The sequence below is a fragment of the Acanthopagrus latus genome, chromosome 7, assembly GCF_904848185.1.
Source record: "Acanthopagrus latus isolate v.2019 chromosome 7, fAcaLat1.1, whole genome shotgun sequence".
Taxonomy (NCBI): domain Eukaryota; kingdom Metazoa; phylum Chordata; class Actinopteri; order Spariformes; family Sparidae; genus Acanthopagrus; species Acanthopagrus latus.
The window spans coordinates 7,254,830-7,276,177 of NC_051045.1; the positions used below are offsets into that span (position 1 = coordinate 7,254,830).

General features: G+C 39.7%; 2 protein-coding genes across 2 annotated transcripts; both read right to left on the minus strand.

The window, feature by feature from the left end:
* Nucleotides 1–68: 68 nt before the first annotated feature.
* On the minus strand, nt 69–5,179 carry fmodb (fibromodulin b). Its single transcript, XM_037103797.1, has 3 exons — nt 3,936–5,179; nt 2,877–3,770; nt 69–1,630 (listed from the first exon to the last, which is right to left on the minus strand). The coding sequence occupies exons 1-3, from the start codon at nt 4,123–4,125 to the stop codon at nt 1,479–1,481; spliced, it is 1,236 nt and encodes a 411-aa protein (XP_036959692.1). The 5' UTR covers nt 4,126–5,179; the 3' UTR covers nt 69–1,478.
* Nucleotides 5,180–5,315: 136 nt separating this feature from the next.
* On the minus strand, nt 5,316–20,461 carry LOC119022666 (MAP kinase-activated protein kinase 2-like). The gene is made up of 11 exons (XM_037103805.1): nt 19,801–20,461; nt 16,293–16,432; nt 15,467–15,531; nt 15,043–15,122; nt 13,801–13,927; nt 13,308–13,383; nt 13,042–13,166; nt 12,149–12,234; nt 11,974–12,054; nt 11,564–11,726; nt 5,316–5,485 (listed from the first exon to the last, which is right to left on the minus strand). The coding sequence occupies exons 1-10, from the start codon at nt 20,026–20,028 to the stop codon at nt 11,586–11,588; spliced, it is 1,149 nt and encodes a 382-aa protein (XP_036959700.1). The 5' UTR covers nt 20,029–20,461; the 3' UTR covers nt 5,316–5,485; nt 11,564–11,585.
* Between the last annotated feature and the right edge of the window lie 887 nt (nt 20,462–21,348).

The window sequence follows — 21,348 nt, forward strand, 5'->3', positions numbered from 1 at the left end:
AACTGCCTTAGACCAGTCCGAATTGTCAAGAGAGCAGACGCCCTTTTTTCTTTTCTCCCAACCTCTATGCCATTTTTACAACTTCGAATTAAGGGTGAAAGAACATGTTGTTGCTGGAATAAATATTGGTGTCAACCTTTTGCAAACAAACAACTTTGGAAACGTTAAAGGTAATTAAAGGTACAAAGCAGATTTATTTGGTGTGACAATGAGCAATTCATAGCTGAGAGAGACCGTTGGAAATCCTGAAATCTGCTCAGTGACGTCACCCATCTGTCGAGTACACATTCATCTATGATATACAGTAAAATACAAATTGGCTCAGAAACAATGCCCCAAACAGTGGGTGCCCTTAGGTTACAGAAATGTAGATAGAGTTAACAAAATAAAGCTAACAGTGATTAAACGCAGTGGTCTCGAAACTTCTAAGGATTATCGATGCATAATTCAAATAGGAATTCACAAACTCGACACTTGATCATCTAACTTTAAAATCTTAAAATGTAGATTGAAAACTCTTTAAACACAAGTATTCTATAGATATAGATGCTGCACAATCAAGAATAAACGTATTACTGAATGTAAATCACTGATGTTAATGTTGGCACTTCACTGATGACAGCTATTAATTGCTGCTCCACTCGCTGTTTTATCATCCGGTGCCACATGGTGGAGGCAAAGATCCAAACCGAGCCCCCTCGTTGATGATTAGCAGCTGTACACAGGTTACTCTTCAGACGTGGCAAAAGAAGAATTTGCTGTCATCACCTACAGCTATTTTGCTTCAAGGTAGAGACCACCAAAACCTTTTCCCCCTACAGGGCCAAAACCAAAAACATGATGGTTGGGGACGGGCCAAAAGCAAACACCTGTTGTATAATAATGATGCAAAAAGAGCCCCAGTAACGTCCTGTACAAGGTGTCTCTCTGCCTGCTATATGCTGCTATTATGAAAAATATTTAGTAATCAGCAATCCTATGTATTTAAAGAGCATTTTTTTACCAAAGCCTTACCTATAATCTTTTAAAGTCACTAGGAACATCTGGAGGTCCAAATTTAATCTTTCAACAGACAGAGTTTGAGCTGCGTGTTCCATTTTTTAAAATATTTTTGCCAGAATACTGGAGCTGATAAACTGAATAGTTTTTTGAAGAGATGTCAGTCATCTGGTCTTTTTCTCACCGCTCTCTGTGATCCATATGCTTGTCATCTGGCTAAGTGATTTTACGACTGTGGAAAAGTCCGGCTGACTCATACTGGAACTGTTCAATCATTTGGAATACTACTAATAACAGCTTTCATAACAGTGTCACAATGTGTATCATCTCGAAAAATGTTTTGATCGCGTCTGCTGTGAACAATACATGGTAAATCAATTGACAACAAGACTGGAGATGGGGCAATAAAAAAAATAAATTAAAAAAAACCAAAAACCCTGGATGACTTAAGGCATATCAGTTACAGAGACCAGGAAGCGCTACACATCAATAAAGGCAACGTGCCGCAAACAGTAGGCCGCCTCAGCAGGAATGTCTTTGGCACTGATCTCATTGGCATCCAAACGCAGCATTCTCAGCTTGGAGAAGTTTGTCATGTCGACTGAGCTGCAGAAACTGCTCAGGGAGAACTCTGGAAGACACAAAAGGAAAGAAATATGAGCGGACGACAGAACTGCCCTGTATTCTTTCACCTGGGAACCAAGGTTCTTGGCTCCTTCAGAAGTCAGTGGGTAACTAATAGTTAACAAACAGTATCCCTTTGTTTGATACACCCAGTATTTTTCAGTAGTCGTTTGTTTAACTCTAAACTTTGTTTTTATTAGGCTTTATATTGTTTGTATAAAGAATGTATTAGGCATGAACTCCCACAGAAGAACGTGTTTACGGAAAACCCCTACTTCAGGGGAAGGGCATCATTTCAAAGATTGATGCACACAGCTCGACAATCCTGCGTTTGAGGACATCTAGTGGTTCAAAATGATGCTGCATGCTCAGACCCTGCCCCCCCCCCCAAAAAAAAAAAAAAGTTAGCGTGGTGTTACGTCACTGCTGGGTGTGGCCAAAAGTGCAACTCTAATGAGAGGGTGTCAGCAGAGGTATGAGGAAGCCAAATGTGGTTTGAAGCTGGGCGATGTTGCACTTCCAAATACAGTTAATTGGTGTTAGAAAAATGACATGGGGTGAGAGTCACTGCAGTTTAAAATCACAGCAGGGAATGGAGTGCACTCGCTGTGAGGAGAGCATGTGTAGCCCACTTAAGGGTGACCGTCTGGAAAGGAAAATTAGATCAGCTCCTCCAAATCAAACACAAGTTTTCTAACTAACAAACTTTATTTAACATTACTCCTGTAATCTGATTTACATCTGAGTCCATTAGGTCCCACAGGGATGCTAAAAATGTTCCAGCTACATTTGTGCCATAAAAGTTTTGTTGGATTTGGGTGCTGTTTATCGCCGTTCATAACTACCTGAGCGGCGCACATTGTGTCCTGCTGCGCCATACCACCTCATTATAATGGCTTAATGTGAGTTATGTAGCCTCACAAACGATCTGAAATGGAGGAAAATAGCGTAGTAAATCCTGGCTGCAGGGTCCATTTACAGAACTGGGTTCAGAGTACGTAACCGCAGCCATTAACCGCAGTTAAAACACTGAAATCACCTTTTTTTCGACTGGTTGCACTATAAAAAATAATCAGCTGAAAGATTTTATGCCATAATAGATTGTTAAAAATAATAGCTTATTATCAAGTTACAGTTATTAGTAGTCTGTATGCATAATTTATATATTTTCCTTCAGACTTTAAAACTTAAGATGTTTTTATTTTGGATTGCTTTTCTCCAAAAATCTTGAGTAACAGAAGAAGTGTCCATACCTTTGATCTTATTGGCTTGTAAATAAAGGTTCTCCAGGTTCCCACTGACAACAGGGATTTTCTCCAGTTTATTGAAAGACAGGTCGAGCTCGACCAGCGTGCTGATGTTGAAGACATTGGAGGGAAGTCCTTTATCAGTCAGCTTGTTGTGAGCCAACCGGACAAACTGCAGTTTGGGATACATGGTGAGAAAGCCCGTCGGCACGCTCTCTATGTTATTAAACTCCAAGTAGAGCTGCTGGAGCCTCTCGGGAAGGCTGTCAGGGATCTTCCTCAGCCTGTTTTTCCTCATATCCAGCATGTGGAGAGATTTCAGTCCCTTGAACACACCTCCAACATCCTCGATGACATTTGCGTGGAGCTGAAGGGTGTTGAGGTCGGCCATCCCCTCGAATGAGCTGGACTGGATTTTCGAGATCTTATTGTGACCAAGTCGCAGGTCTGTGATAGACTTCGGCAAGTTGGCAGGCACACGTGTGAGCTCGTTGTGCTCCAGGAAGAGCCGGTCCAGGTTCCTGAGCTTGCTGAACACATTCTTGCCAATTTTGTCTGAGTTGAGCTGGTTGTGAAACAGCACAACCCAGACTAGGCTCGTAGCGTTGTCGAACACCCCATCCTGAATGCCTGTGATTTGGTTACGCTGCAGGTAGACGTACTTGATATGTGAAGGGACATATGGGACGTGCTGGAGATTGCGGCTGTGGCAGTACATAGCCGTGGGGTAGGTCGAAGGGCAGTCACACTCCAGGGGGCAGTCCGCTTCGTCGGACTGCAAGCTGGCATGCCGTCGCCGCCCTCGCAGATGGGACAGCCACTGGAGCTGACTATAATGCTGGCCAGTGCTCAGATCCATCAGTCCCATTATGAGGAGTAATGCCACTGTCTGCATGATCACTGATGGAAAAGATAGGAAGAAAAAGATGTCTTTTCAGATTGATGATGAATAACCCAAACACAAATCTGTAATAATGAAATACACTGAATTACAATGAATCAGTAATTCAAAACAAGACATTATTTTTTTGTTGCCCCGTTTTTTGAATATACATTACCACACACCAGGAGGTTGATAAGAGATGATGCCTCCTCCCTTGTTCACGCCGCCTGTGTGTTTCTCAGACTGAATGAGACATGTTGTTGGTATTGAGTGAATATCCCCTCTCCCTACGCACCACCCAGTCTCATTAGGAGCACATACATACATTTTTCCACATGCCTGTAGTAACCGTACAGTATCACCTCCGGCCATGTCAATATCAATCCCATCTGTGTGCCGGTGCAAACATCTGCTTTTTAACAACCTTGTTTTTCTTTACTGTGTCACGGCTTATCATTAGCACAGCCCCCGAAAGGCTGGCATGGCAATTTATTACCTTTGAGGTGAGGTTATGGAGAATGTGTAGGGGTAAGCGTATAGAGACGAGTCAGACAAGACGCTGTAATTGCGGATGTGTTTCTTCTCAGATACAACAATCACGGTTTAAGTGGTTACAGTTTAAAATGCAAATTTGTTCCGCCGCTGCATTCTTTTGTCCTTTACACACTGTTTCAACAAGTACAGGGTATTACAAACCCTGCTATTTGCCTACACTCGTCATCCTCACACATTTTTTCCTTTGTCTGTTCCAGCCTGCCTGCCTTGCTACCTTTGCCAATTACAGTGTTCACAGTGTTTGGAGAAAGTCAACACATGTTTTCAAGCCGGCGCCTGCAGACAGAAGACCACCGTAATCATCCTGCAGATTGTCTTCAGAATGGGCCAGTCATCAGTCAGAAGTATCCACACCATCAGGAAAAGGTCAACCGTCACTTTGGGCCCATAAAAAGGCCCCGCAAAATGTCATATGTCATAAACGTATACAGTATACAGTTGTAAAGTACTCAAAAGTCATAAAGGAGTAAAAGTAAATATATATTGTGTTAAAATACTATTTTGGTAAAAGTGAAAGTCACTCATGCAAGTAGTTCTTGAGAATTTCAATATTTACAAGCTGTTCTCAAGAGGAAAATAAGGTCCCGGAACACTGAAACTATTTGGGTCCACCAAATATAAACAAAGTTAAACAGCATGAAATTGTGTTGTCTCATGACCTTGTCCTTATTTCAGTTTATTCAGTCATGAAATCAAAGACAGTTTCTTTATTTGGTTTTTTAAGGTATTAAAAAAAAAAAAAAAAACAATTGTCAAGACACCATGCACGCTGGCATGGCAGTTCTGACCTGATGAACATGAGGCTACAAGTAATGGTAGTGAACATCTGTATGTTTTCTTGTGATAACGGGTTGATTTAATAGATAACTAGCTTGTGAGATAACGGCATTGAAAAAAATAACTGCAGCTATGGCCATAAAATGCTTCCATTATGTAGAAAATAAAGAAATGGTCTCTTTTGCAATTGTCCTTATGGCAATAAATAACTTTATAGATTTCAACCAATCTTTAGTGGATAAAATATCATTTAATTGGATGGTGATTAGCTCTCAGGTCTATCTATCTATCGCTTTATGGCACAACACCTGTCAGGTTGCCCAAGTGATGTTGCGTCCTTCATTGTTCAGGGCGACATCCCAGGATTCACTTCAAATGTTCCCCACCTGCTAAAGATGAGCTGATTAGGGAGAGAAAAAGAAGGACACACTGAACCAGTTTTATCAAAGAGGATGATTTTTGTCCAAGCGTCATGTGTGTTATATAACAACATGAGACAGAAGATGGCAGAACCACAAACAACTTCTCCAGTTTTGGGCAGCAGCCAGCAGGTTCAGTAAGGAGAAGAACCTGCTGGAAAACCAATATAAAAATGACAAACTGTTCAATTTGGAGAACAGAGTACAGTGTTATACAGAAATTATGCTCTTCATGAGCATCACATTTTACAGTGGCTATGAACTCCAGATGTCTGGACACGATTGCTGTCCAAGGCTGGTGAAGCGATGAAGACACAAGTTGGTCTATTTTAGCCTTACGCCCCAAAATGACGAAATCCGGCCCTGCCTGCCATTCCTGGCCTGCTTCGGAGCAAGGGAAGAGGAGACGGAGCTTCTAGGGATTGTGTTTTTCTCCCCCAGTCTATTCCCCCCAGCCCCTTTGAGAAAGTACGTGCTGATTTGAAAATGGAGGTTTTTCAGTAACTAATAGATCTTAATCACTATACAACTACATTGCAGTGGAGAGGGAACCTGAGGATACACAGATGGGACTCCTCAGCGTTTAGGATTTGGCCGATTTTCAGTCACAACACAACATTCCTTGGTGAAAAAACAATCTTTCATCTGACATTCAAACCAAATATTTGATAGTAAATATCCATTTTTTCCCCCCCAAAGTGCTTTATCTTATGTTTAAGAGGCAATGTCTTTAACTCTGCTGTCAACAGTAATTACAACTGACACTCCTTCCTCTCAAATCCATCCAAAGCAGCAGTGAGTTTGGTGTGGGAAATCATGTTTGCAGGAGATCACTGGCTATAATGTTAACTGTGAGCCAGCAATGTTTCTCTTTGACATGCTCTGTTGACTGAACCTGATTCCAACAAACACAAGCTAACATCCAGATACATAAGAGCTGGAATGAACAACTGGAAGGTTGCCAATCAGCTAAAAGAGACACTCTGGCTGCAAACCTGCTGCAGCAAATACATACTCCTGTAGCAACATAAACAGTTGTTTATTTATTGAATTCCACTTTACTGAGTTTTTCCTCTGGGCCCTCATCTCACTAAATTACACATATTCCCTCCATGTTTTCCCCCGTGTCCATTTGTTGGTTTGTTTGTTGGTTTGTCCGCAGGATTACACAAAACCTACTGAACTGATTTCTGTAAAACTTGGATGGAGGATGGGTCTCAGCCCAGAATAGACCCCAGTGACTCTAAGTGAGGATAAAAGGGACTGATTCAGGATTTTTTTTTTTCTTTTCTTCAACACTGTGAGTTTGCCTGTTTTTTTTCCTCACATTTTAGTTAATTTCACATTGAATAATGCTTCTATTCAATTCTTCTGACTAAATGGATCAAATTATGATAATGAATCGAGTCATTTTGCTCAATTTGTTACGGTCAAAAAGGTGTTTTCCACCGTTTCATAGCTGCTTGTTTCACAAAGTGAGTTTATGGGAAAAGGTTTTTATGGGGGCCCCAGCACATCAGATGACTTTGTAATTACACGACTTGGCCACCAGTGATGCCAGTAACAGTTACTTTTACTCTTAATCTGACGACTTTTTTCAGTAATGAGTAATCTAACGTGTTAATATTTCCAAACCAGTAGTTAGATTAAGGGTACTTATTCAAGTCACTGTGCTTTACTATTATTTTTGTCAATTTCCTTAGCAAAAATAGATATTTTTGAATTCTTCTTGCATCTCAGAGAGAGATGTCATCTACGTGACAAATCACGTTTTCAGCACGAGGACAACTCACGTGTTACACTACACAGCAACACAAACACAAACAACAACGGAGGGAGGACAGAGATGCACATTTTTCATCTTCAGATCGCTTCCTCCTCTCCATGATGCTGCCTCGCGGTTGAGGGTCTTCGTCATCGCAGTGTGACGCAAATGTACCGCAACGCAAAATTTCAGGAAAACCAGAAAGGGAAATGGGAGAATCGTAAAGAAGAATCGATAACGTTGGAGGTGTACAATTCCGATGGAATTGGTCAGTTGGAACCAGTTCTGAGTCAGAACCGGTTCTCGATTCGCACCCCAATACAACGCTGTATGCAGGTCCCGCTTACAGCCATGACAGGAAGTCAGATGACAATGATAATTTGTCTAGAACTGTTCATTTCCTTCAACTGCGACAAAATATATGCATAAAATATATACTGAGTAAAGCTTATGTATGGGAAACATTGGGTTGAGGCGACAAAACTACTTGGTTATGTTTAGGAAAAGATCATAGAATAGGTTTAAAATAGTGCCTGATGTGAGCTGAATACCTGTGAATGAAAATTAAACTCAGCAGAGCAGATCACCAGCATTATTTCTCACTGACTTTTGTGATAACTCATAAAATGACTGAAGAAATGTGTGATTCACGTGTTATTCATATGCCATTTCGTAATACCGGGCCGTGAACAGCTTTCTAGGTTGATCTGTGTTTTTTCTGTTTCTTGGAAAAACCACTAAAGCCGAAGTAAGACAATGAGAGTCGACAATGTTCCTTGAAAACTCTGATGCTGGATTTATCATTCAATTAATATATCAAATATCCCCTAAAATCCACAATAAGACATGAATATCTTCCATCTCTCAAGCCAGCAATGTTTTCTGTATGTGCCCCAAAGAAAAGGCTGAATTAAAACAGGATATGAATATTGAAAATGTCATCATGTAATTGGAACCTCATGTTTTATTCAAAACATACGGCGTGGGCGTCATTTATTCAAGGATGCAATAGCCTGAATGCCTAAAAGGCTAAATAGTCCACTTAAATGACAGCAAACAAACATTCAGTCTGAAGCCATTTACTTTCACTGCAACTACAGATGGAGATGACTAGTAATACAAAATACATGTTGATTTAAAACACATATTTCCTGCTTAGGAATTCTTTTAAGTGGTGATTTTTTTAAAATATGTGCCTGTTTTGAATCTCAAGGACTATACTGGTGCTTGTAATGAAATGTAGTCCCAACTACTAGTACAATGATACTTCAGGTCACTTACACACCAGTTTTACAGATGGAGGACAGATTATTGTATGGATTGTGACTTTACCTAGAAGGCAATTAGTTTCCCTGAGACTAAAAGTCCTATTGTTAACTCTTGAGTCAATGACGCGAATAACATTTTCTGTTGCTAACATTTGAAAAAATGTTTAGATGCATGTTGTTTAGCTTTTCACTAACATTATAGATGGCGTTTCACCAAGCCCCCAGGACTATGCAAGGGGCTCCTTCTCCACAGCTGTGTCAAGATATACTGAAACATCCTTTTTTCTCTTTAGAAAATTTTAGAAGACTCAAACTTTTCCCAATAAATGCTTTTCGCTCCTCTCTTGACCGGCTTTGGTAAGAGTTTGTTACTAATGGCATCCGCAGGTGTTAGACTATGACAGACAGATAGTTTGTTGACTGCCAAGTATTTTATGAAAGTGCCTGCCCTCTTCCAAACTGCTGCTACCATGCAGCACCCTTCCAGATGGTTTTGTCTAACAAATCATCTGCCACACCTTTTTTTTTAATTAAATGTAGCAACTTTGTACCTGTCCATCAACATGACACATTTCTGATTTCTCTTCCATGATTGTTTAGAGACATGTGTAAAGTAACTATGTTTTTATGGCTTCACCTTCAAGAAACCCCAAAAGGACGGCACTACAACATGACAACAAGTTATGCCCAATTCCAGAGTGCTGATGCCAGCAGCCGGCACTGTGCACACTACCTGATTAACAGTGACAGGGAGTAGGTTTACCACTGTGAAGAAATATTCCCACTGACCAACAAGCTTTTCACAAAAGCTTTTCACAAAAAAAAAAAAAGATGCTCACCATCTGTAGAGCACTGTCTTAATTTACTGCTAATGCAAAGTGAACATTTCCTCCAGCTGCAGCTTCACGTGTGAAGCATTTTAATTGTTAACGTGAGTTGACTTTTAATTTGAAGTAGGCTTGACAGTGAATGCAATGTCATGTATCAAAAATGCTTCTTAACCTCAAAACAATGGTCATTTTCTGCATTTCTTGGCAGTGGATCAATCTGTAATGTATCAGGGAGTAGTTTTATTCAGGCTGGGAGAGAACTGAAACAAGAAGGAGCTGTTTGATTAAAGAGGCGTAAGCAACAGGTTGCACATCTCCAGCTTCTCAGGTAGGTAACAAACTCCTTTTCCCTTAACAACGCTACCAGATCACCTATTAGCATCTGCTTTTCAAGCTGAAACACTGCCAGATAGGAGATTTTGTTTTTGGCTTTGTCAACAAATCCTCACCATCGTTCTCAGTTAACTGTCACTAACATGCTTCATGGGATAAGTTAAATGTGACTCTTGCTTCCTGTGCTGCAACTCTGCTGCTGGTCCCGCTGCTGAACAGAAGACACATTTGCTGCTGCAAGTGTAATTGGAGCATCCGTCGTCTGACAAATATTTACTTTTTAAAAAAGAGCGGAACAACAGTGGGTAAGTAATGTAATTGGTGTATGCTCGACCACCGTGTAAAACTGGGCCTAACAGGGAGGCACTCATCACAAAAACTTTCACCAGGAGGAATCTTAGTTTCTCAATAATGTTTTGTCTTAAAAACACATGCAAGAAGCAAAACAGGAAATTAAGCAATACAATGTGCAAGCAATCAGCGTTGAGAAAAGAAAATCAGCTCCTCTCCTCTCTAAGCCCATATCTGCTCTCACTGGCTGTAGCTTCTGGCATTGCCCACCTGACAAGTCCAAACCGGATATCTGGCCTGTTTGATATCTTCCATTTGTCTGCAAGTCATCAGCAAATTCTGGACTGCATCTTTGAACAGTTCACGCATACCGGTCAAGCAATGTTTTCAGAGCACTGAGTGAATGCAGATTTGCCTCTCATCTGTGTGTTTTTGGTGGTGATCTCAAAAAGTTGTCAGTCAGTGGAAAATCAGGCTATATTGTTAACTCGGCATTAGCTCTTTTAATCATGAGACATTTTGTAAACAGCTGTTTCTACTGAACCACAATAAATTGTTTCTCCAGAGCAAATACACCAACGTATGATGGATGATGGAGGAGCCCTGAACCAAGATGTACTGTTGCTAATGGCAAAATGTACAGCTGTTGTCCAAAGTGAAAACTTCTGCTTAATTTCTCACGGCAAATATGATTTGTGGTAACATGCAACCAAAATGATGAACAAACAACTAAGCAGCTGGAAACTGATTTGACTTTAGGCCATCAGTCAACAGCTAATTGATCAAACAACACGCAAAACCACAGAGAATATAAGGAAATTTAATCCAGAGTAAAGGACAGAAAGGATGTGCAACATTTTCCACCATACATTCACTAACCACAGATCAAAACGTTTACTTCTGTCCTCTTTTCTTTCTGTGCCTTTGACACACCAGATCTCATGCACTACTTTCATATAACTAGAGAAATTACTTTGGAGAAGTTCAGTTAGCAGCACAGCTTCCTTAAGCAAATGCAATTATCACACTTCTCACAGGCACAGCAAGTATGATTTATTGCTACAGTTGATTTGTAAGTTTGCACAGTGTGGCTAGAAAACTTCTATTATGTGGTAAGGAAAACATACTTTTGACATCACATCATACCAAACAAAAGTTGGAGCCCGTCTAAATACCAGAAAAACTTAAGAGGCAGAAAACAACACAAAACGTCTGTAAGCTGAGGCCAGCAAAGCTCTCGCAAATGACTCACTCAGTATGTACATCAGAACATACCGACCTATTATGCACACATGCAGTACATTAATGAATAATCTTTGTGTACATACATAGTTCTGTTCAATGCGTAAAAAAGCCCTAAAAGGCACAATTACAAAAAAGCTTAGCTGGCTGCATTTCATGTTTGAAAATAAAAACAAATGAACGTTAAGAAAAAGAAATATAAACTGATAAAAACACACTTTAAAAGTCTTGTTTTAGAGTCACTTATGGTACAATTTCCTCATTAAAGCTCTTCTTGAAATCTATATTTCTACTTAATGTGTGTGCAAGTGTTTGTGTGAAACTAAATACCTCTTAAAAAGTCCTCACTTCACTAGCCTGGAGGTTGTGTGGTTGTGTTTTTTGTCTTCTTTCTTCTCTTCAAGAGGAGAGGATTAGTCGAGTCTTCGATAGTTTTGATTTTAATTTGATCATAGTCCACTCTCATTGTTTGCAGGGCGTTTGTCATTTCCTCCTAATAACACAACCAAGACAGAAATAGTATGCACAATAAGCACATCCAGTTTTAAGTAAAGTAAGTTACTTGGATTTCATTGTTCAGTGACAGTCAGAAATGGACAAAATATGCGCAGAAAAAACATTAAAATAATCAAAAACAAATAAAAAAACAAACCCATGCTAAAACCAATCCTAATTTCTCTAAGGCTCAAAACAAATCAAGCAGCTACAAAGAAACACAAATGAACAGCTCCGACACTCACTTTAACCTTCTCCCAGACGTCTTGTTCTTCCTGTAGCACCCGACTGGTGTGGAGAGGCGTTTGTGGCACTTCGACTGACTGCTGCAGTGGTGAGAGAATATTGATATGTAGAAGTGTTCGCCAAATTTCAAAGGACATCTTTCAAACAGATTCAAGCCTACAGGGTGCTGCTTACATTAATCCAGGGATGGTTTATAAACTCATTGATGCTCATTCTTTGGGTGGGCTCAGTTTTCAGTAAGTCGCAGATCAGCCGTTTGGCTGAAATGGAAAATCAGCAATTCATTATCTTCATGGTCTTTGTAAGTCATTACAGTGGCAACAATCATGTGGAGCGGTTTTAGCTTTCAAATTGTAGCAATCTCAATTCATGTACAAACATTAAATGAAACACGGGAATTCAGAATGCTTCTGTAATGTATCACAGTGCATAAGGAAAACTGACATTTAACAATTATTGCATTGCAGCTGTGCCTCTTATTGAAGCCAAATAATAATACCATGACATGAGTAGAGTAGTGTAGAAATGAGTCCTAAAACCTGGAAATCAGTTAGCATTTTAGCACTTCCGGTTCCCTTGTCTCTTGTTTTTGGTTAAATGTTTTAAGTAATATAAGGCCTGTGGTTACCACAGGCTTAAGATAGTTACACAACGCAAAATACATCATTAAATGTCTATACAAGTGAATCATAAAGTGCTTCAACTTTGGCTGCTAACAAGTGGCTAAATGACACTACGGAAGTTGGCAGGGACATTAAAGGTCAAACCCCCTGAACACGGAGAGTCTTCTGCTCACTAGTCCGTCTTTACAGGTGGACTTAACACCTGTAAAGACTTAAACTCCCACAGGGTTTTTGTCCAGGGAACCAGTGCAATGCAAACTTCCAGGTAAGACTAAAATATACGTCACGCCTGCAGTAGTTGCCAAAGAAAGTTTGTTGTGTCTTCCCAAGTTACGGGTACTTGAGTTGAACGGCATGCGTGAGAAGTAAAACAAAATTAAAAGGCAAGAGTTTACAAATTTGCAATATGATAATACACTTGTTTCAGTTTCAGACTCATCTCACCTTCCTCAGACACATCCGACCACTCTGGGTTAGGGAACTCATATTGTCCGTTAAGGATCCTTCTTTTCATTCCTGGGGATATTGCCAGGCCATGATGCGAGAAAAAGGGAGGATACCCACAAAGTCTGTGCGTAATACAGAAGAAAAAGCTTGAAGACAATATCATATAATTAAGAGAGCTAATTATGACACACTATGTGTCATTGCAAGATGAAAAACAGAAATATTCCCAAACACAGTACAACACATCATGCTGAATGACTTACAGGATATACATGATGACACCAAGAGACCACATGTCACAGGATCTGTCATACTTCTCTGGACCAAGAACCTCTGGAGCTGATGCAGTGTCAAGAAAAATAATCATTGGACTGCAAAACTCAGTTCTGTTTCAAATTCAATGCCTTTGATAATTCTACATGAAACACAGATGACTGGAAAGGGAAATAAATCAGGTCATTAAAACAGGGTTTGCCGTATTTTCCAACCAATTCACAAAATTTACAGTAACCTCAAAGTCCACATCAATACAGCCACTATACAGGAGGTAGACTGCCTGCAGATTTATGTTAAATGCACTCAGGAAATGCCTTCAACAAAAAGACTAAGTGAAGTGAAGTTTTAAGTAGCACATGGCAAAATTATGATGATTTAATCTCTGGTAATTACCACACAAAGAATTAAGAGTCCCCAAATATATTTGTCTTGCAGACACAAAAAAACTTCAACTTTTGTTTGGGATCAAATGATTCTTACCAACATAGTAAGGGGTAAAACAGGGTGTTGCCAAAGAGTTTAATGTGGTGATTTCTTTGGCAAACCCAAAATCTGTCAGCTTGAGGAGGGCATCTGGCCTTCTGGAGGTGTACAGCAGGTTCTCTGGCTGGAAGAGATAGAAAAAGTGACAAAGCAATTGGAGAACTTTTGATAAACAATACGATTCACAAATTGAGTTTTAAGTAAAACATTTGAGAACACGTCAGTAGGTACAGAAGCCTGCTCATGAAGCTGAGTAGGTAGGATAACTTTTTATTGTTATTCCAGCAATAACTTATTTTATACTATATATGTAGGTGGCTTGTAACCATTATATTCCCAGTTTAGTCAATTCAAGGACCCCTGTCACATGTTATTCCCCGATATGTCTTCTCATGGTTCCAGTCTCAATTGAATGGGATGTATTAAACATTGTAGTTTTTTCCCTTTCCTTCAGTGTTTTATATGTTCTTGTCCTTAAAGTGACAGGTGCCTAAACAGAGTGTTTCAGACAGAGGGGGAATACAGAGCTGCAGCACTGGACATAATTAAAAGACTTACTCTTAAAGTAACCCAAAATAAAGTGACGAACCTGAGAATGAGCATGATATGTTTCATTTAACTATCAGCTAATGTATGCCATAGAAATAATCTTTAATGTCTCATTTGGTGACTCCACTCAGCTGACATTATGCATGTTGGACAACCAGTGTAATTAATCTACACTGCAATAGTTCTACCAAGTATCATATGGTAAAGTAATCAAATACAATACACTTCCCAAATTTTGTAAAATATACATTTGTCTCTTCTAATACAACACTTTCTTATTTGTAAAACCTTGGTTAATAATGTAAAGAGTCATGCTCAGTGACCTTATAAAACTTTTACAAACTTCTAAGAAAAAAACTTCCAGTGTTGTTGCCATTAGAAGCTGTCCAATGTGCAGATTAAAGCAGCCATTCATTGTGTGCTTACTCTACATATGTAAACAATTTGACTTTCATATGTACAAAGGTCTGGAAGACATTTATACATTTTAGATCTCTTATTTTCTCATGCCTGTGCTACTTGGCATTAAACATGGGCTCTTTTAATGACCACAGGAAATTTAATTGCAAGTAAAACCTAAGCACAACAGCGCTGCTTTTCTTAGAGAACGCACTCATGTTAATTTCCATTAAAACGGTCCACTATTGCAAAATTTGTTTTCTATTACAAACATATGCAGTGAGGTATTACCTTAATGTCTCTGTGAGCAATGTTGATGGTATGCAAGAAATGTATGGCTTCCCCTATACTTCTCATAATGTCAGAGGCCTCTGGGTAAAAAGGGGAACAAAATGAAATGCACAACACGTAGATCAGACAGACAAATGCTGATTAAACTATACATTCAGCAGCATGTCATCATAAAATCCACCATTATTGGGCAAGATTCAAACTTCCCCCATATACATAAAGAATTCACAGTACACAATGCACCCATGTGATCTAGACTCCCAATTTTCTCCAACCATGGATCCAAAAAGTGATGGCAATCCTTTACTGTCCCCAGAATCCTGGGACTTAAACTGCAGAATATTTAACCAAACTTACAGTTACCACCAGCGAGCAAAAGTGAGCCTGAAATGAAATCTTGCTTGAGAAATTATAATCCCTTTACCTGTTTCTGTAAATGCATGATTGCCTCTGTCTTGGATATGACTGAATAATTCACCTCCATCCATGCTGCAAACAAAAACAGTAAAACAGACAGGAGTACCATATAATTAATGTATAATTTGTAGTAGGACATGTCCATTCACTGACTCTTCAATAGAAACCAATTTATAGTTTATCCTGATACTTTTTTCATTAATTTCTCATTAAATGTAAGAGATGTACTGCACTTTTATGTTTTTTTTCCACCTGCTAGGACAAAAAGTAAAACAAAAACTTCTCCTTAATACAATAAAATAACAAATGTGGCAACATGGCGACTCAATATTAAATATCATTATTAGTCACATCTTTGGCTCAGCCATAGGATTATTCAGTCAGGACATTATATTCATAATTTCATATCAAGAATTAAGAACATTTTTCTTTTCTTTTGCAGTGTTTGAAGCGGCTGTAGATCAGATAGGCGCCCTGCTTATTATATTCTAGACAAAGCAGCCTTTGCCTGCTTTTCATTACTACCGCCTTGAGGTGTTCTGGAAACTCCTCACCTCAGTTGGTGTGCATTAACTAAAGGCTGGCTCTACCAGCGTGCAGAGCTAATACATCTAATACAAGCCACAACTCCTAGGACCCATTTAGTGATGAACAGTTTTAAGGCCAGGAAATCTACTTTTGTCTGACCACACATAAACCATTAGCTTTAATTTGTGTGTGTGTGTGTGTGTGTGTGTGTGTGTGTGTGTGTGTGTGTGTGTGTGTGTGTGTGTGTGTGTGTGTGTGTGTGTGTGTGTGTGTTTGTATTTCTGGGTGCCTGTAGGAGAACACACCACTCCATTACAACGAGGAGACACTTCCTGCCCTGGTAGAGATTCTCATAAACATCTATAATGGGAACAATGTGGGAACAAGACGACACCCTCCAATGGAGCTCTACCTCCCGTCTAGCTTCTGGGCAATCCTGCAACATCTGGCACAAAAACAGCAGAGGAATGAACAAGTCAGAAAGCAGGATGATATTTTACTTTCAAGGGCAGTCATATGTGTTAGTTTTACGAGGTTCGGTGTAAAGATTTATTTGAGGCATGATATGACAGGGGGAATGGAGGAGGATGGTGGCTGATTTTGGCTGATCTTAATCTGTCATTATGCTGTCTGACATTTCTGTTGTAATCCCTAAAATACACACACACACACAAACAAGAACAAAACACTCAAGTCAAATAAATAAACTGTTCACAGTTGAGTGAGTTTAGGAGCCTCACAGCCTCAAGAAAGAAGCTGCTCTGTAGTTTGGTGGTACAGCTCAGGACACTCCTGCAGAAAATAACGGTGCTGCCACCAATATAACTGAGTCTTGGGTTCATCTAACTTAGCTGGTTTAATCAAACACACACACACTCATACACACACACAAACTATATTCTCTCCCTCCTACTTTATGGCAGCTCTTAGGCAACAGTGTTTTTTTGCACTTTCTGGCAAAGGGGGTGGAGGGGTTTAAATAGTGATGTAATGATGACTGACAGCTATCGTCATTTGGATGATGGCATCATCAATCCCACACAAGCCTCTCGTCTGTAAAGAGATGCACGTCTACTTCTGCATGGTGATATGGGTTGGTGGGTTTCAACAGGAATGTGATCACAACAAGGTGTGCTGATAATTTTGAGTCATGAATTCTGGGAAATTGTTTATTTGGCTCTGAAGTTTGTGGTGCAGTCTAGTTCCATAATATTGAGGAAAAAGCAAAATTGTCTATGCATAATATCCGCAAAACTCTGTAACTCACACCAAAACAATCTAGATGGATAAATAGCACGACAGATAAGGGGAAGTTAGCTGCCACTTTAAATATCATAAAGATGCTTTGGACACTGGTTCTAGCTTCTCGTCTCTCCATTTTAAGTCAAACTCAGCCTAGAAGAAGAAAGAAAGAAAAAAAATAGTTGTTTTTTCCTTTTGGACAGAAAGACTATACAGACAACAGTGACACATACTTGTATTACACAAAGTTTGGGAAAAAGATTGGTCATTTGGTATTTGGTCCACTCTGTTTACACATATCAAAACACCATCACTGTCTAATAAAAGCTGAGAGTGTCCTATGTGCATGACACCTTGTCCTGCTGTACCAAAGCAGACGTCATAATCTCTCAGTCATCTGAGGCCTCCAGCATGAAGCTACTTTTAGACACAGGCATGTTCCCCTCTCTCTTTCTGGCTGGCAGCATTTGGATTGGAAAACTCAACACTCTTTCAAAACACACTCTTCAACACAGGCTTGTTGTCTAGAGGCCAGAGCCACTGGACAAAACATGATTTACAAACTTTTGAACAGAAAATTAGAGCCTTACAAAGTCGTCTTTTGTGTATAATCACCTAAATACCAGAAAATTACACATTTCTATGAAAAAACATCTACAACTTTCATCTGAAGCCAACAGTGACCCCAGCTTTTGAACTTTTAGACCTTACTCTAAATACTGCCTGTCAGTCCACATGCACAAATCAGAGCAGGTACTTAAAGTTCAATATGCATCACACACGCCTTAGGAGTGACCAATCCATCCCTGAGGAATGTTGTGAAGCAATGTTATCATTTATCTCCATACCCACTGAGGCTAAAAAGGAGGACACATGGTGACCCGAGGAGAGGAACTAGTAAAAAGTGTATGAAAAGCAGATTTTCTGATATCAAAGATAATAGAGCTCAGCTTGATAATTTATGTCTTCAGATCTGACTACATTTTTTAAATTCTTGGAGTATGACAATACGGCACGAAGGTTGTTGGCAGCCAGGCTTTGATGCTGTTTACTCAACACAAACCGTGAAAAATATTTATTCTATTAAGGTTATACAAATAACAAGAAACTGGAGCAACAGAGAAGCAGCAGCAACAAACAGAGTTTTGGGTTTATGTGTATAAATGGATACGTATAGAACATTATTTTGTATATTTATATTCAAATCTGGGTTATATTCACGCTTAAATCTTTGTAATCTCTGACAAACAACAGATACCAGAGTGACAGATTAGCTGATTTTAACCCAGTAGTTCTCCACCCTTTTTGAGTTCATAACTTCCTGAAAGTGCTTAAATAAAAAAGGGGGGGCAATTTGTGTGTCTGTGTGTACACTCAGAATTCATGTGCATATAAACTTCCACTTTCGAAAAAATAACCATTAAAATCTTTTATAAAGCAAATTATATATTTGCTACTTGCAATGTAATCCAAAAACCTATTCCCCAGTCTAAAATATGTTGTTTTTTTCCTCCAAAACCACATGGAAACCCCTTCAAGATTAACTTGTGACCCTCTTGTGTGTTCCAACCCCCAAATTGAAAACAAATGATTTTATATATCATTACTCTATTTATTTGGGGGGGGCATCAGTCATTAACTTACTCACTGTGTTGCTACTATTTATGTTTCTCCAAGTACCTCCTACAGACTCCTATACGGCTGACACCACATTCTGGCACCAGATCAAGGTTAGCTGAACTAATGATCATTCCGTCTTTTTTAAGGTTCCTTGATTGAGTATAAACATATCTTAAAAGCAGCACCTTACACTGGTGTATAAAATCATTTGTTCTCACTTTGGGGGTTGGAACAGGGTCTAAGGGGGTGTGTTTTCTCCCTGCATCTCCTTCACTTTAATACAGTTGACAACACGGCCTGGAGCCAAAGTAAGATTCGGTGGTGTAATGACCCTTAATGTTTTTTGTGTTCCGTGTACTCAGTAGGGATGAAATCAGAGCAGACAAGAGAACCCTTTCAAACCATATTTCACAGACCAGTAATAATTTGTGGTCTTAACAGTTTCCTGCAAAGTCAGACCACATTTGGTCACAGACTGGCTGACTGTGATACATACATGCATGAATATTCCTAGTGTTGACTGCGTATGATTGTGCAGAGGCCATTGCACTTGCCAAAGACTTAGTCAAGTGTCTGACTCATCCTGAGGGTACATACAAAAACAGCCATCTGAATTCACTCAAACATAGCATGTCTCGCAATCAACCAGATATCCATCACTGTCAGTAGAAGTAGGGCGAAACCCACGATTCTAAAGTTAATCCAGTAAATACTAGGCTACAGACAACATACTCACAAATATGAAATTATAGCCTGCTGGTGCCGGAATAAAAAACAAATAATGGAAAATCATCTTATTTCTGGTTGTTCAGAGCAAAGAAATGGGTCATTTATCTCAATACAGTTAGTGATTTGACCTGCTCAGAAGCAGTTTGTTTTGTTGTTGTAAATCTATGTCATTAAACAACAGTGACAAGAAACTCAGTGAGATCAAGATGACAGTGTGTTTACCTTGAGTGCAAACTTTTCTCCATTGTCTTTGTGGAAACACTCCAACACTCTGCCATTTATCCCCATCCCGAGCACCTGACTTGTTACACTGTAATCGTCTGTAATGACATTCCTTTTGATTTGCAGAGGTTTGTTGTTGAAGGGTTTGAGAAAACACTGAGGGAAAGGTGCAGGGTTCAGATTAGGCTGCTGTTGGATCGGGACAGCCGGCTGGTGCTGATTCGACATGTTAACTATCGGAAACACATGAGGAGTGATGACAGTCCAACAGGTGCGTCTCTCGTCCTCTCACCGCCAGTGGTTAGCTAGTTAACCGTCTTAGCTAACACCTAGCTCATGTTGTCCTTGTGTTGATATTAGCCCACCGCTAGCCGAAGGTAGCAAGACGGTTCTCACTCAAAGTCCTCCACAAGCAGCTGTACCGGCCGGCTGACTTGTCCAAGAAGTCCACTCTCACCCTGTCAGACTGCCAGACAGTTTTAGGAATAACTTGGCGCGGAGCTCACACCGTGTGGTATCAGTTAATGTCACATTAAAATGACACACACATTAAATAGACAGCAATAGATGACACATGACCAAACTTCCGGACTGACATGACGACGTTTAAAGCAGCATCCAACAGTGGCGTGTCTGAAAAGGGGGAGAGGGGTGCTCGAGGGTACCTCACTACCCACCCGCCATCCATATACCAGCTCATGATTGGCTGATGGCCATGGAGGAGGCGGGGCCATCATGCCAGACAGTTATTTAAAAAAAATAATAAATAAATCAACGGTCAAGACCCAAACAATGATTTTTAGATGTGACAAACACCAGCTGCTATCTGACAAAACTGACTGTGCGAATATAAACAAGACTTAAAGTGAAACTCTCACCAAAATGCAACGTAGGCTCTTTTTTTCTTTTCTTTTTTTTTTTTTTGTGAATGTATACGAGTCCAACCTTTGTGTATGATGAGAGAGGCACTTTTACGATTGACCGTATTTTCGTTTTCGGCTCAAACTCATTTTCATTGGGAGTGCATGGGGCACTTTTACTAGCATCAAAATCGCTATTTTTAAAACACTAAAAAGGCTCGACACAGCATGAAACTTAGCTCGTAGTATCACCAGGGTCTCTACACATGGCTCAACTGAACCACATACACTCTACCCAGAAGTGTCGATCCCTGAGTACGTCTGGGCTGCCATGACGACGGCTGGTGGAAAAAGCTACTGCTAACATGAATTGTTCAAAAACTTTATTTTTAGTAAACTGTGTGTACACAAACAATGTTCTCAATGCTCATGTTCATGTGAAGAGATCCTGGTGATACTACGAGCAATGTTTCATGTTGTGTCGAGCCTTCTTAGCGTTTTAAACGTGACTGAAAAGTTTGAGCTGAAAACAAAAATACGGTCAATCTTAAAAGTGCTACTTTCATTGAAATTATGCTTTTACACGAAGGTTTGACTCATATACATTCACCAAAAAAGCAGAGGTTGCATTTTGGCGAGAATTTTCACTTACCTACTAATGTCCTGTAAAAATATAATTTAAAACTTC